The sequence below is a fragment of the Uloborus diversus genome, chromosome 6, assembly GCF_026930045.1.
Source record: "Uloborus diversus isolate 005 chromosome 6, Udiv.v.3.1, whole genome shotgun sequence".
NCBI lineage: Eukaryota > Metazoa > Arthropoda > Arachnida > Araneae > Uloboridae > Uloborus > Uloborus diversus.
The window spans coordinates 134,814,859-134,832,512 of record NC_072736.1 but is presented as its reverse complement, the minus strand read 5'-3'; the positions used below and the strand labels follow the sequence as shown (position 1 = coordinate 134,832,512).

The 17,654-nt window shown below is 33.1% G+C and overlaps 1 protein-coding gene across 1 annotated transcript in view; it reads left to right on the top strand.

The window, feature by feature from the left end:
* The window catches only part of LOC129224995 (glutamate receptor ionotropic, kainate 2-like), a 78,900-nt gene that overhangs the window by 26,488 nt on the left and 34,758 nt on the right, over positions 1 to 17,654 (top strand). Inside the window, exons 4-6 of the mRNA XM_054859543.1 lie at positions 3,599 to 3,777; positions 13,031 to 13,084; positions 15,105 to 15,272. Coding sequence (XP_054715518.1) covers positions 3,599 to 3,777; positions 13,031 to 13,084; positions 15,105 to 15,272 — 401 coding nt within the window. The remainder of the gene's footprint in view (positions 1 to 3,598; positions 3,778 to 13,030; positions 13,085 to 15,104; positions 15,273 to 17,654) is intronic.

Here is a 17,654-nt window from a genome sequence, read left to right as displayed (position 1 = left end):
ATTTTAGTGTAACATTTCGGGATTTCTCAATGGTTTTTATCCACCTCTTGAGAAAATCAAGTATCATTGTCAAATTGTTTCCAGAATTGCTTCATGTTGCTCGATTGAAGACTTCTCATTGCTGTGAAAAATATTTTTAGCTCCCAGTTTAAAGATTAACTGAGCGCATATTTATATATTAAGTGTATCGGTCTCAGTCCGGTTATGGTCCGTCCAGACTAATTAAGCCCTTAAATTGAGCGAATAAGTCTCTGGGTTCCTCCGCTTTGCAAGAATTTCATGCAAGGGAATTTCTTGCAATTCTGTCTTGGGATTGGTCCTAGTTGTAATAAAGCTTCTGGAGCTTTCTTGGCCAATCAGGAAGGCGCCATGCTAATATATTTAATCTACGTTAGTTTTCTCTCGACTGATTTTAACCCGGGAGATTCCAGGATAGTTTCAGGAAGGTTACTGACATTTGGAGGAGAACTTTCCTGTTTTTTGCAAGATATGTTACTGGCAGAAATTGGGCACATCAGCTGCCCATTATTTTCCAGGAACGTTTCTGAATTGTTTTTACAGTGTAAGGAACGCAAACAAAATGTGAGATGTTTAACCATTTTCCTAAACATACATCAATTAATACATTTCATTGCTAGAGTTGAATGTTTACACCGTTTGTTGCTGAAGCCACGTCTAAACAGATCTCAAACTCATCCCAATTTCTAGCAATGCCCCCTGAATACTAAATGCCATACACAGAGCAAAAGTAGTCCCAATCCAGGAAACGGGGAAAAGTAAATTTTGGTACACCTGCCACTGCCAGCTATAGGAAGGTATTAGAAATTCATAGCGAAGAACACACACAATGTACAGTTTGATTTGAATTGTTTGGATCCATTGCAATAGCAACACTATCCTTCTATTGCCGCCAGGTAGCCTTGAAAGGTTTACCGGAAGTCGGAAGGGTGTATGACGGAAGTACAATTTCTGAGGTAAATGTGTTAGGCATTTAGTATTAAGGGAGCGTTGGTTCTAACCAGCATGAAATTCAGACACAGTTAAGCCAAAGAAATAAATAAATGCCTTTGTGCAGAGAAGTAAATGAAAATAACCAACGTTCTGTAAATTTGTGCTACAAAACGTTGGGTAATTCGTATTTTCATATCTTCAGTTCAGGCTGGCAATGCTATACAATTTGACACAAATGAACACAAAAAAAAAAAATCGCGAACCAGGGAAGTATTATTTGGCACCAACCGAATACTCCAAAGACAAATTGGTTTTTATAAAAATTTATAAAACGTATCAAGGACTTTTCGGACACCCTGTATTATGAGAAACTTTCACGAGTCACTTAAAATTGTTAGTCATTTAGGGTAATTTTGAGTCATAATTTATCTTTCCTAAATTACACGGCTAACATGTTCAAACCCCGCAAACACACCAACACCCTTGTAGAAATTTCTAAGCTTAAGAAATAATAATTTTTATATCCGTTAAAATGAATTGTTAACCCGGTTTTCCAAAAATAATTGGGAAAGCTAAAATCATAATTAAATGTATTTAGTTACTTTTTACATGACAAGTAAAACTACTTGATACCAGTTACTTCGCATTTGTACAGCTGGTGGAGAGGAAAATGTAAGATCACTAACCTTTAAGAAACAACATTTTTTAGAGTCATCTTTAAAACGAAATTATTTGGACACCCGCGGAACTCTCAAAATCTCTTCTATATGCTACCTAGTCTTCACTCCTCAACAGTTTCGATTCTAAAATTACCTCAGGTGGGGGTAACAGTGCTTGTTTCTCTTTACTCATGTTTCCTTTCACCCCAACTGACCCTGTATGGGACTGTAAAAGGTTGAATTTGCTCAATTTAGTATTTCCTCTGGTCTCTCCCCACCCCTCTCTCTCTATTTTTCTTGCCAATATTTTTCTCCCAGTTCAATTCTCTACTTTAATGCTTTATCATTTCATAAAACTGGTGATAAAGACAGGGTTGCAGGTATAGCTAATATTAGATAATTTGGCTATTTTTGAAAACACAGGGAAAAAGTTTAAAGTGATCACTCAAAACGGTCTTTGACTTCCTTTTAGTCAAACCGTTGATTGACATTGTTAGCTATTACATGCTTTTTCCGAATAGCTTTACATAATTTTTAACGTGGGTAGCTACATTTTACTCAATATATATCAAACATGGATACCGTTCCAAAAATAGTTAAAAATGTTTAAATTAAAGTCACAAATTTCCAGCCGCCTATTTTAAGGGTTGCCTAACGAAACTGATTTTCAGAGTGTCACTTGGCTGTTTAGGATACCAGATTCAATTGCTTATTGCCACATTTTAAGGAGAGATTCTAAAATATTGGGAAAATGTTTCACGACTCTGAAATCGAAAGTCAGCCACAAGTAACGATATCGAACGTCATATCGCTCTCCGTTTTTCCATTTTTATAATTATGTTCCTTTATGTTAACAGTTTTTTCTTAAACTAATTATTACCCTTAATGATTTATAACTAATTTTTTCCTAAAGATTTTCAAAATATCTAGAAGGGAGCGCGATTTTCGTATTGGTTGGCATTTTTGGCTAATTACATGAAGCCGCTTGACTGTTTTCCTGAATTTTCACCTGGCAACCTGCATAAAAAAGAGGCAGAATTATTCATATCCTTGATTGTTTTTTTTTAAATAGGCTTTCAATACATTTTTTCCTTCTTTCGCAAAGACTATGTTTTGCTAATAGCAGCCGACTTTAAAATCACGTTGTCACAAGTTTATAATAATTATATTTATAAAAACCTGCAATATATTGCCATTATAAAAAAAAAACTGATAAAGCAAAACGTAAAAAAAACTTCCAGCTAGTTTGATAATATAAATTTTAGCCGCTTTTGTATGAGATGATTATTATATGCAAGCAAAAAACATTTCTAATCAATTTTAATGTCTCTTTTTCAACAACGTAGATAAAATTAAGGCATAAAGTATCATTTACATTAATTATTGTTAACCACTGAATAATTAACGACATAATATTCTACTTCCGTTTCCGCTATGCATGTTGTATGGAATGAGGGTATAAAGACTTTTGTATTACGTTTCAGCGTGTGCGTTAATTGCTCCCCATTATAAGGTCATTAAATATTAATTTGCGCTAATTTAATGCGAATCTCTTTGTTTTATAATTTCAGAGAATGAATTATGGTCTGTTTATGATACTAGCATGGTATTTTAATCTAGACACAGCAGACTCTTTTTTTCCTTGGTTATTAAATTTGACATTTATTGCATTTTTGTGGTGTAATGTATATAGGTGTTGCTTTTTCTTAAAACATTTGCTGTACGGCACAGTAAATTGATTGAGTCTTCAATACAGATTAAAAGCACTAATGTTTGACATTATATCGTTGTTTGGACATATTTTGCAGAGACAAGACAATGTTCTTTAAACCTTTTAAGAGACGTTAAAGAGGGGTAAAAAGTTCGTGATGCATGATGTCGCTGCTTCGCCCATATACATATTTAGGTTCATTGTTCACTTTTTACTTTCATTGCACAAAAAAGTAACTGTAAAAAATATAGTACTGAGTAGAAACATTATTTTATAGCCCTCATTCGGCTACAAGAGCTGCTGAAAGATCCGATGATTCGAACAAGACATGTCGTGGTTCGCCAGTTTGAGGAAAACAACAACTACAGGAAGACTCTGAAAGATCTCGGAAAGAAAGGTATCAAGAATTTCGTGGTAGACGTAGACACGCAGGACGTTCATTTACTTCTTAAACACGTAAGTATAATCTTTTAGTTAAAAAAAAACTTCTTTGCTTGGATTTGCGGAATGCGAAGGATTTAAACTACTGCTAACCCTTAAATGCATCGTATTGCCCTGTGGCAGCACGCCCAACTTAGTCTTCTGAAATACTATAAAAACAAATTTTAACTCACTCTGCAGATGCTAATAACCAAGAAAATACTCACAGAAGAAGCTTTTAAGTCAATTTTAAACTTGTAAATGCACTAATCTGGTGGAATGCATATTTTTTTTTTTTTTTTTTGGGGGGGGGGGGGGCATCCACAAATACAGGACTTTTTTTTAGTGGCACTAGAAAGCGACTTCCTTGACAAATCAAGTTTTACTACGACAGCTTAAATAGTTAGACATTTTTGCGTTTTTTATCAATGTTTTGGTACGTTTGATGGTAAATTATTTTTTTTTCAGTTAAAACCCAGTGTTGCCAAGTTTAACCATAAACCATACCTAAATTAAACAACTTTTTTTTTTTTTTTTTTTTTTTTTTTAAGTTCTGTTCTGGTACTTCGAACAGAAGTTTAAAGCCCTGTAATAATATAATTACAATGCTGGACAATAGTATAAACTCACAAATTTTGGATTTTGTTTCAATATTGACTTAACTCATTTTAATTTTATTTTGTTAAAATAAATTTAAAAAAATGAGAAAAACATGTCCAAAACTCAGTATGGCTCATTCATTAAATAGAATAGCATATTATTTCAAAAATGTGTAACTTAAATGTTTTATCAGAACGTAAAACAGAGACAAAAGTAGAATTCCGGAGGCAAAAAATATTAGATTACTGTACATTTTTGTCAGAATAGTCCGTTTAAAGCTATGACATGAATCAATGTTTAAATTAGTGATAGTTATGTGCTTTACTTTCAAAAATAAGAATGAACAACAAAAATATGAACAAAAAATACAAAATTTTGGAAAAATAATTCTTAATATCTTTTTCTCTTCATAAATCCTCATAAATGCGCTTCATTGTTGGAAAATATATTAAACGAGCTGATGTGTGCATCACATGACTTCTTTTTACGCCAGTTTAATGATAATAGTGCCTTGGAGGCAAAAAATATTAGATTACTGTACATTTTTGTCAGAATAGTCCGTTTAAAGCTATGACATGAATCAACTTTTAAATTAGTGATAGTTATGTGCTTTATTTTCAAAAATAAGAATAAACAACAAAAATATGAACAAAAAATACAAAATTTTGGAAAAATAATTCTTAATATCTTTTTCTCTTCATAAATCCTCATAAATGCGCTTCATTGTTGGAAAATATATTAAACGAGCTGATGTGTGCATCACATGACTTCTTTTTACGCCAGTTTAATTATAATAGTGCCTTGGAGTAAGCAAAGAAACACTTAAATGTTTTCACCCCAAGTTTGTTGCTAACTGAAGCAAAAAAAAAAAAAAAAACGTTTTATACAGATTAATTTTCCCAACATTGGACATTTTAATGTGATTCAATGGTTAACTCTATAACAATAGTGGCCAAAATGAAACCGTTCATGAGTGACTAGGAGTCTACGTACCGAATTTCAACTTTCTAGGACATTCCGTTCTTGAGTTATGCGAGATACATACGCACATGCGCGCATACGTACATACAGACGTCACGAGAAAACTCGTTGTAATTAATTCGGGGATCGTCAAAATGGATGTTTCGGGTGTCTATACGCTCTTAGGCATATATCCACATGTGGTCGGGTAAAAAAAAAAAATCAATATTCATTCGAGGGCTAGTAAAATAGAAATTAAGGTCGAGTTTTGGGTGAAATTTTTTTCACGAATGCAATACTTCCTTTACTTCGTAAAAGGAAGTAAAAAGCAAATTCGTAGTTAGATAATGGTTAGTAGGTCGTAGTTAGGTAATTCGTAGTTTTTTTTATGTTAATTATGTAAAACTATAACATGTGACGTACACGCTCCTCTTTTTTCCGGAGGGGGGGGGGGGAGGTTAAAGACCGAATAATTAATGGACATACCAGGAAGAGAAAGTGAACGCCCAAGCGTTGAAAAAAAAAATTGGATTAATCATGCATTCCACTAGAACTTATAGTGCTAACTCATCTGTCTTTTGCAATCAAAGGGAATATAGTGTAGTCAGCTATAAATTAGTCGTTGAAATTAAACGATTTGTTTTATTCGAGTTAATATCAATCAATCTTTGGTGAATGTAATGAGGGATACTTTTATGTACTTTTGTATGTTTAACTTGATTAACACTTTAAGAACCATAAGCTTTACGACAGAATACGGAAATTTGAGGAGTTTCCAAAAAAAATGGAAGGGTATTTTTAAGCGACTTTTTGGCTAATATTAAGATTATAATACCTCAATAACAAGAAAAAAATTAATTTGCTATCATTTATGTCAAATAATTCATTTTAGGGGACAAGCGTCCCATCATACTCTTTAACGGGTAAATTAGTTGTTTTTACAAGTGCCCATTGGGGGGGGGGGGAGCAAAACAGTGATACGGTCAAACTTAAAGAAATTTTAACATCCTACAAATAATAGCCGATCATAAAGTAACCAGCGTGTTTCAGCAAGCAAACTCGCGCCACGGCATAATAATTTGATAATATGTTTTGGTAATGTGTAACAAGCATGGAAAAGCTTTATTGTGATAAGGCTGAACTCGATCCGGCGACTTAACAGTTTTAATGGTATGACTCATTTTAGGGATGTTAGGGTTAAAATTTCAACCATCAAAATATCACCAAACATACAATGTCTTCCATCAAATGTAGAAACAATTTTCACACGTCATACCAAGACGGGAGACTTTCTAGTCAATAATAATAGTTTAAAGTCGGAAATAGTAGACTTCTCTAAAAATAAAGTTTAATTTTAAAATGAAGAGTAATTCAAATAGATGAACATGATTTCAAATTTGTATATTTTCTGCACAATACATTTTACTTAAACTCTGCAAATTGCATGTAATTATACAAACATGGAAAATTACAGATGTTCAATATGTCCTCCACCGACTGCAAGGATTACGACTGTAGTTGAAATTCATCTCACACTCGATAATGAATGTCTTGTACCACTGAATTCACCGCCGCGGTGATACGGTTTCGTAGGTTGATCAAATATGAGAAGAGGCGGTAAACAGCATCTTTTACAAACCTCCGCAAGAAAAAAAAATGCAGGGTATGAGAACAAGGGAAATGCAAACTATCTTGTGTTCCATTGCAGTCATATCGCTTAGCTGTTACCACATAGTAGTTTAATAACAACTGACACTACAACACAGTTGGTTCAGGAACACTGCAGTGGTAGTGTTTAAAACTTCAAATATACCAGACAGAATTCAAGTACAACGTATACTGCCGGGTGTATAGTAACTTTTAATTGAGGCCTTTTTTTTAATCACCCTGTTTTTTGTTTTTTAATTGTATGTGATTATTTCCGAAGAGAGAAAATAACAATGAAGTTGCAAAGCATATTGCGCGTCCATCCAAGGTGCGTCCAAATTGCGCAATATTAATAATCAGCTAAATAGCATGCAGAATAAAGACTACGAAATTATTGAGCTAATTATGAATAACATGAGATTTATGATTTTTTTTTTTTTTTTTACAAGAAATCAATTTGCATACACCATTTTGAAGCACGTAACAAGATACAGAACAAAGCTATAGTTTAAAAACAAAAGATATTCACCGAATCATATAAGCGCAATACAGCCCGGCTGGTGGCGTGATGGTTAGGCGCTGGCTTTCTACGCCTGTGGACCCAGGTTCTGACCTGGGGTATCTAGTCGGTGGGATTTCAAGATGCAGAAAATCATCAGTGCCCATGTCGTATGATTATGCGGCATGTAAAAGATCCCTTGGATATTTATTTGTTTGGCTTCGAATATCCCTCGGCTAAATTAAATTCCCAGTGCAATTTTGCATCAAAAGAGAGCCAAGGTGCCTCCATCTGGTGGAAACTGGGCGTCCAAATTGCCTGTGCCATTGACATAATGCGCCTTAATGGTGACACATAAAAGACTAGATGCCGTATCGGGGAATCGCACTAGATATACTAACGACTAAATAACGTTAGAACGCAGCCTCCATTACAAAAAAAAAATAAGCGCATTACACAATTATAAACATCGTTATGTTAAAGAAAAAGAGAATTTAAAAAAAATTTCAAAAGAAAAGAGGTTTTCAAATGTGGCATATTTAGAACATTTATGAAACATTAATGTGTTTTCTAGCAATAAAATGAAGGAAAATTTTGATCCTAAATCAAAAAAAAAACAATAAGTGAAGTACAAACTATTATATTATTTTGATAAAATTTCTTACAGCAAAAGTAATTTCTTATCAAATCCGTAAGACGCAATGATTTTTTTTCCCGGTATTATTCGCAAAAAAAGAATATATAAAAATGTTATCTTAATAACATTAATAGTAGTTATATCCGATGATATCATGCGTTATTAAAAACATTTATTTACTCTAACTAGGTTACATTCAAATATTTTTTAGCAAAACTTAATACTACTACAAAAGTTTTAAGTTGTTAAAAAAAAAAAATCACACTACCATTTTTTTCCTTTTCTTTTAATCTTTTTTCCCTCATAAATGTCTGCAAATGAAATTCTAACGTATCAAAAGTTACAAATTTAGCTATTTTTCCTTTTTTTTTTTTTTTTTTCAAAATTAGTGCTTTATTTTGATGTAAATGTTAAAGAAAAATATTTTGAATTGTTTCTATCTGAAGAAAACATAACATTTCACAAAGCAACAACACGGAAAACGCTGCCCAAATCAGAATATTTTTAGTGTGAAATCCTAATGAGATAAAAGTTATAAATTACAGTATTTTTCCGTAGCTGTTGTTTTACGGAATCTAATATTCCATTTCTTGTTGGAAGAGAAAACTGCTCTTTAATTGTTCATCTGAGGAGAAATCAACATTTTAGAAACTTAAAACGTAGAAAAAGTTGCCCAAATCAGAATGTTTTTGACGCGCTAAAAATAATTTTCTCCAAAGATTAGATAAAAATGAAGGAAATGCCCATCCTACCAGCCATCTTTTTTTCTTGATGGACTAACTCCAAAATTCCGTCCTACTGTGCCCCAGTTTCCTTCAACAAGATTCTTTTTTTACCTAACTTGGAAGTTCTTTTCCTCCGACTCTGCATTTTCTTCTTTCAATTTCCGGAATGTGGCTCGCCAGAGCGACGTGGTTGGAATGAAATGCGTGCTATATATGCAACATGAATGTTCTGCGGCAGCTGATGAAATTTTTCATTTGATTTTTTTTTCTTGAAATAGTCATTATAACCTTCAGCACAGGAACAAGAGCTGAAATCTTGTTGACGCAAAAATGTGTTTCTTTTTGTAAGTATGCTTACTTTTCTAGAAGCGTACCATCAGTGTTACCAACCCGCATGCAAAATTTTATTTGGCGATAGTTCTGATTCTTGCACTTTTATAAAGCCTTGTCATTGGTAGAGGAAAATGAAATATGAGATCAAGTAGAAATTTAATAAAATAAAGTATGATCCGGTAATGAAAAAGAAAGGAAAAAAAAAGTTTTAAATTTAGTTGTTTGGAGTAGTCTTACAATTGGATGAACAATTAAACACAACTTTATGTTCAAAAATTCGTAAAACTGACGTTCAAAAATAATGTCAAAACTTCACCATTCGGTGAGTGGTGCAAAAAGCATTTTGTTCATACGTAAAACTGTTCGAAAATAAAATAAAAATATGTAAAGAACTTTCATTTGTCGGCTTCTTTTTTCATTATTTTTCTCGGGGAGGGGGGGGGGGTGATTGAAAAGCGGTGTGAATACACGGTTGATAAATGTGTGCACATATCATCAGTGGACAAACTTGGACTTTTCTTGTTGTTTCCTTTTCGGAATTATCTTGAAAAAAGAACTATTTGCCAATTGATCAAATACAAAACTTTTGAAACCTAACCATATTTAAAAAATTATAAAATGTTTATTCACTGTTCTGACTAACCTATTTAATCATCATTACTTATCTTCTATACATATAATAAAGTAAGATGTTTGTGTGTGTGTGTGTGTGGCGCTCATCCCGGGAAAACGGTAAGGCCTAGAAAGATGAAATTTGGTATACAGGTGTAGTTTTTGCTGAAGTTGTGCACCTCGGGCTTCGATTTTTGATATTTTAATTAGAAAAAGAGTTATTTAATGTTTTATGTGATTTTTAGCACTTTTTAGTACTTTTAACCTCACAGACCCCGAACCAATCGCGTCAGACAAATGTTTTTTGTACTATAGTGTCGGAAATTTAATTTTAAATATGATGAACAAAAAAATTTTGAAGATAGAGCAATTTTTGTATTTTTTATAGATTTTTGAAAAAACCTTTAATTTGCATTTTTTTCTGGGTTTAGTTTTTTTCGAAACCCATCCTGTGAAAAGTATTGAACCCTCAATTCTAAAATTTTAGTTGGTAATAGTAAAAACACTCTGCCCCCTTCAGAAGAAAAAAGTTTTTAAAAATACGCAATAGTTTTTTTTTAACAATTTTTTTAATGCAGAACGCAACGCGAGCTGTTCGCTTGCCGGCTGAGTTCCAAACTTACCTCGTCACGTGATCCAACTGAAATCGTTTACCTTCTCTTCACCTTTTTTTTCCTTCAGTTTTTTATCTTTTTGCAAGCGTTACTTTTTGCGCACTACGGGAACATAGAGCCTTTTTTTTTTTTTTTTTTTTTTGCGGGCTATTTTGATGAAATAAATAAAGTCCGCGATTTTTTGCATGATCTGTGTTTCTGCTACGGATTGGTGGTTAGGTTAGATAGATACAGAGATAGAGATTGAGTGGACAAAAAAAATTTTTTTTTTCGAAAAAAGATTGTTAATTAGTGGCAGAGGTAGATATGCAACGATCGTATAGATAGATAGATAGATAGATAGACAAATATAGAGGTCGATATAGTAGATGGACTGCAAGAAAGAGACATACCCATCATTTAAGGAGCTTCAAGGGGTGTCAATGACCCCCCCCCCCCACACACACACACCATGACTTTGAAAAAACAATACTTTCACATAAAAGTGGGAGTGCTTTTAGTTATTTTTCGACAAAATTTGCATGGAGAGTACGCCGTTTGTGTCTCCCCTCCCCTCCTTTAAAAAGTATTCCAAACGACGGAACTGGAGATAGGTTTAGAAAATATTTTATTCAAACTACTAATGATATAGATAGATATAGTTTGATTGATACCGCCATGAAATTTTTTTAAGCAGCCGCCGAAGGCGGCAACATTGGCGTAAAAAGGCGGATGGTAACATTGATATATAAAGAAAGACATTGATTAATACCGTCGCTAAATTGTCTAAGCAGCCGCCAAAGGCGGCAACCCTGGCACAAAAAGGCGAATGGCGTAAAAAGGCGGACCAGCTGGTCGCCGAAGGCGGCTAGTCTGAAATAATTACTCTGAGGAAATGCTTTGGGTAAAAATTATCATTGTAAATTATACATGGTTTTCTTTGCCCGTGTGGAAAAAAAATATTTTCTCTCTTATTTCTCGGTATCTAGTGAACTCTCAAAATTTTATGATAAGGTCAAAAATAAGTGAGATTTCAGACTTACTCCTGAATAACAAATGAAATACCCTCGAAAGTGATTGAAAGCTATTTACAACTTATGTTTTAAGGGGCGAAACCAGTTTAGACGGGTCAAAAAATCCACTTTTTTATGTCATAAAATATTGGTAAAACTATTCAGGAATGTGTTGACAAAATTTCAGTCAAAAATTTCGAATAATTCCGATGCTATTAGTAGTTAAGTTGCTGCGGAGATTCGAAAACGTTCACAGCATTTTTTTTTTCAAACGCGTTTTTCTCGAAAAATCCTTTTTTTTTTTTTCAACTTGTGGACATTCTAGCTCATAGAGATATTCACCAATCGTGCTGAAAATTTGTGTGAAAATTCTTTATTCAGTTATAATCTTTTTGCACTTGACTCTGGGATCATATTGTTAACAAAAATATTTTTTAATGCAAGAAATGTTTTTAAAAAATTGTAGAAAAATATGACGTTGTGATCTAACACCTCAAAAATATGCAATTTTCAATTTTTTTGATCACAACTAGGTTTACATTCTTAGGAGATATGTTGTAAAGGAAAAACAAAAATTTTAATGATTACAGATAAAAATTGTGGCTTTGACAATGCCCACAATCAACAAGCTCTGACAATGAAAGCCCATAGACAGCAGCTTCTATCTCCACTATTTCTAGTGGAAATGAATCGAAAAAATTACAAAACGTACTTCAAAAAATGAATAAAATATGCTCTTAATTTAAACAAATTCTGATTATTCCTTCTCTTTAAAAAAAAAACGAAATACACTAAATTTTTGGCTTCCTAAACTGCCTCCCCCCCCCCGGAATGCAATCTATTATTTTAAAAATAAATACTAAGAATAAAAAATGTTAGTATGCCGTCTCTGGTTTTAAAAATGTCAATATTACACAAATACAAATAAAAAATACAAATACAAAAGTGACGATCAGTAACATGCTCTAGGCCCAGCTGGACTGGTCCTAGTCAATTTACAACCCCCAGTGAAGATCAATGATCCTCTTAAAACTATCTATTCCCTTGCTCATTACCACCTCTTCCGGTAAGCTGTTCCAAGGTTCCACTACCCTGCTAAAATAATAATTTTTCCTAATATCCATGTTATCCTGAGATTTAAATAGCGTAAAACAATGACCCTTGTCCTGTTTTCAGTGCAAAACTTTAGCCCCGTAACATGTTTCATTTTAATAAATTTAAATAACTGAATCATGTTCCCTCGATCTCTTCTTTGCTCAAGACTACATTTTCAGCATTCTAAGCCTGGAATCGTAGTCTAAATCACGTATGATGCACAAAGGCTCCTTATAATCGAATACATCATAGTTAAAAACTAAATTTTAACTTTCCGGGAATAAAGCGAAAAAATATGCGTAAAAGTGTCACGCCCGGGCAAATGGATTAATCATGCCATAACGTTTTAATAAAACGATAGTTTATTCTCAATTTATGATCGTTTGTTTATCTCCTCATACACTACATTCATGTTCAGTATCGTGATAGTGCGCAATACTCTTCCTTCAGTGTGCATATACTTTTATAAGACAGAGTATATTTGTTAGTTTTACAGCAATTTAGTAAATTTAAGAAAGTTTTTAAAATAAACGATTTTAATTGCTCTTCTGATATTCATTTGTTTTTTCTTGCAGGCACAAGAAGTGGATATGTTAACTGAATATTTCAATTATGTCATTACTACTTTGGTAAGTAAAATTCACGATTTTCAACAGTTGCTTTAGTCAGAGGCAGGTACAGACTGCCATTTTAGAGGGGGGGGACATACTGAATAGTATAGGGTTTGACCGCGAAAGTTTCTGATTGGGTGACAAAAAAGGACCGAATCGGCTTGGTAGAAAGCACCTAATATGGCTTAGGTATTACTAATTATATTCATAAGCAATGAAAGGAAGTGGTATTTGAAACATTTACTCCTAAAAATAGTTAAGGAATGGAGAAGCTTGTTGTAATCGTTTACATTTTATTTATAAAGTATTTAAGCAAAATAAGGTTGAATATTATTGTCGACGGTGGTGGTTTGGGGGAGGGCGTTCATGGTCCTCATGACTTTCCCCGTGTATCCGCCACTGGGTTTAGTAAAAGATTATTTAAAACTAAGTTGTTCCTGGAATTCATGGCTAAGATAAATAATTTTGAACTAAGAACGAAACAAGTACTTTTTTCGTCACCAAGGTTTTCATAAAAATGGTTTTAATCTAATTTTTGCCGCCACTCTCTCTCTCTCTCAAGTCAGATTCGATTACCATTCAAGTTATTAAAGTTTCACAGCACGTCTAATTTTTCGGGATCGAGAATGTGATTTTGTGTTATTTTGAAAGAAAAAGGAAGAAAAAGACATAAATAATTCCCTAAAGACCTAGACCTTTTTTACTGTCTTATCTGTCAGTTTCATATTTTGATGTGTTTTTTTACTTGGATCAATATTTTTATCATATTATTGTGCAAAGAACCTGATAGTTATTGAGATAAAAAATAAATATAAAAAATATCTACAAAATCTTAACTCTTTTTTTTATGATAAATTAAGAAAATAAAAATCTGAAAATATCTTCCATAAAAAGGGTTAAAAACCATGGTATATTTTAGAAACCCTAAAAATTAGCGGAACAACAGATGACGTATGCCTAGTCTATGTTATTCTTGACATTTTTTGTTTCTTTTGCTGACAGACCAAATAAGTGTTGTCCCTGTAGTAGCTTTCTGACACGCATTGCCTATCATCTTCTTTTTCAGTGTTGAAAACTAACAAATCATCTTTAAGAAGATTCAGTGCTTATTATGTGATCAATAACAATAGTAAAAACTAAATATCATGTTCAAGACCGAGAAAGGTGTCGAATGGGTGGCGTAGCGAATGGGTTTTGTCTTTTGGCGCAATTGGTCGCGTGTTCAAAACAGTGTTCCAGTTTTCACTAGGATCTTGAAGACGCTAACTAGACGTCAAAATTCTCCAACTGGCATTGACATCCGCTCCCTCACAAAATGATGGCACATAAAAAGTCGATCAGTCGTGAATAGTCAATAACAGAGCTGGAGGCAGATGTCTTAACTACCAGTTTGATGGTAATCTTGCCTTTCATAATGAGAACATCAGCATGCAACTCAGTTATTAACTATTTCAGACTAACGAGTCCATAACAAATACTAAACTGTGATCTCTGAATGTTATAACCAGACTGTCAGTATATGCTACGTAGAACAGTTTAGTTTTTAGAGAGTTCACAATGTTTTTGAAACGAAAACGACTTTTGCTGCCCACAAGGTTCAGAACTATATTAATCGCCAACAGTAAAATGACAGGTTCTCCACACTCTTATTTTTTGAAAAGGAGTTGTTTGGTCCTTCATTCATCAAAATTTATCATAGCATGGCTTTTATAAAAAAAGTAACGTTTAGCTAGTTATTTCATCTTGGGAAAAAAAGAGACGGTATTCTAATATTAGCGAACCGTCAATGATCGTCACATTACAATTTTAGCAAAGCAAACTGATTTTTTTAACCCTGTTTTAGAAAATTGAATCGTTTAATATTTCGTCAGTTGTACTTTATCTCATCAGATTCGCACTACAAACTCAGTTCAGTTTTTAAATAAAAACATCGATGACACACATTTTATTCAAATTTTCCTCACAAATTTATGTACTTGGATAGGAAATTAGTTTATGACTTACCTTCTATGACGTTGATCTCTTGTTTTTTCTACAGGATATTCATACAATGAATCTTGAAGATTTCCAGTACATTGGAACTAACATCACAGGCTTCCGTATAGTGGACGATGAGGCTTCGGATTTTCAGGAAATTGTCCAGGACTGGAGATCCGGGACACTATCAGGAAAAAATTTTAATATTGATTCTGCTACTTATGCAAAAGTACGTTCATGTTAATTCTTTCAGAACAAATAATTCACTCCATTAATTGTTCAATTACGATGCACAAAAAGCTATAATGTAGGGTAGAAGTATATTATCTATTTAACGGATTAATCAATGTTGGAATCTAACAATTTCCGAGTTTGGCGATACTTTAAAGTTGTTTGACTAATATAGTATTTGCAGCCATGTTTGGTCAAACTAAAACGGAAACTACATGTTTGGTCAAAGTAAAACGGAAACTACATGTTTGGTAATACCATACATTATCTTTTTTTTGAGTTACCTCTAAATAAATTGCACCTATTGACTCTAAAAACTAGAGAGTTATGATTTTTATTAGTATATCTTACACAGTATAATCTAAAAAAAAACTAACAATTCACTAAAAGAAAAGAAAAGCAAAATATATTCTAACGTAACAAAATGTATAACACATATTAACAAATATATAATGTATGGAAAGGGTTAAATCAGTGTAATTTTTATTTCAGTTATTACCTTATGAATGTTTATCGTTCTTTATGTTATCGTTATTGTTCGTTGTGAATCTTAAATATAATAGTGTAGTTAGCACCACGAGTGAAATTTCAGTGCCTGGATAATGGAATTCAGATTGTTATTTAACCTTTAAGTGGGCGCGCGTATCTGAGAGATACGCTAAAGCTTTCTACACACGTGACAACTTAGTTGAATCAACTTTCGAAGTTAGGTTAGCAGGAAAAAGAGCATGGTAGAAAAGTGAAGGAATCGCCCGGCATCCTTCATTCATCAGGCACGCCGGGCACATGTGCAGCGATTATTCTCATCCCGATGAGTTGAAACAACCTTTCAGTTGATTCAACTCAGCGGAACATTGACAAGCGTTCGCCTCACACACGATTTAACTAGTTGAGTCAACTCGGTTCAATTTTACCGGCGTTGTGGAACAGCTGCTCAAATAAATTTGGCTTATAAGAATAAAAGTTGATTCAATTAAGTCGCCTCGTGCGAACACAATGAAAAACGAAAGTCAAACGTTGACAAGCAACGTTTTTAAAAAGTTGACTCAACTAACCGCCTCGTGTGTCGGAGGTTTAAGAAGTAATTTCGTTTTCTAATTTTATGTCAGATAGCGCTATGAGCGTCCTACTAAAGGTATTCTATCCCTCCTTACGACCAACTTTTGGGCATCATTGGATATTTTTTGCAAGCATCAGGGGCAGTCTGTGAATCTACAGGTTGTATCTGGTAGATACCCGCGACTGATTCAGTTAGTTTGCTTTTTTATAATTTCGATGCCTTTTTTTTTTAACTTTCATATTACCTTTGTCCTTCATATTCCAAATGTAAATATTTGAGTCAAAATATCGACAATTTAATTTATTGGTCATTTTATATTGTTTTTGTGTTTAATTCAGATTTTTCCCAGTGTTTTAAAATGAAGATTTTTTAACTAAATTGTACTTATTTAAACCTCTCCGCTAATTGAAAGATAGTTTTGGTGTTTAAACTTCTGAAGATTGTATATATTTTACGATAGTGTATCTGCAACAAAAAAAAAGCGCTACCTTTCATGTTGGTATAGAAGCTGCACCCGTTGGAGGGTGAAGCGAAAGTAGAAAATTTTGAGCCAAAATTAATTTCTAATTTTATGCAACGCGAAATTATAAAATATAGCATTACATTAACTGTTTTACGACAAACATTTGTAAAAATAAAGATTTTACAAATAAATTTATGTTCAGTTATATTTAACGTAGAATTGAGTTAAAAACTTTTGAAATAAAATGTCATTTAATGAAAGCAATAGGAGTCCATTAACTAGAACAGAAACAAACTTCTATGGTTCAAGTGCAGATTTTTAGTTAAGGATGCAGCGCCGCTTTGACATACGTAAAAGTACTCAAACTACAATAATATAAATGTTTTCACTTTAGGAGTAGGGTAAGGAGGGAGTTGGTGGTAGAAAAATTATTATTGAAAAATGGGTCGCGAGCACTAAATGGTTGAAAGCAGCTCCTGTAATGCTTTTTCCTGACAATAGATTTCTAGATTGTTTTTCTGTTTGAATGACAATACTTTAAAAATATGAAAAATGAGTTTCAAAGCAGTAAAAAAAAAATAAAGAAGATAGACTAAAAATAAAAAAATGGCTTGTTCCTTTCAAAGTCTCCTCCAGTGCATATCTGCTGAAGAATTATTGGCGGAGTAGGATATCAGACAGGCAGGCCAACTAACCCCAAACTTAACTGATTTATCTATCTCACCATTTTTTAAAATTCTCTTTTATTTTATCTTTTTTTATTTCATTTCTTCAATAAATACAGCCCACTGTTTCATTTATATTTTTTCGTTGTTTTTCTTTATTTTTGTATTTTATTTTTGCGGATTATTTATTTC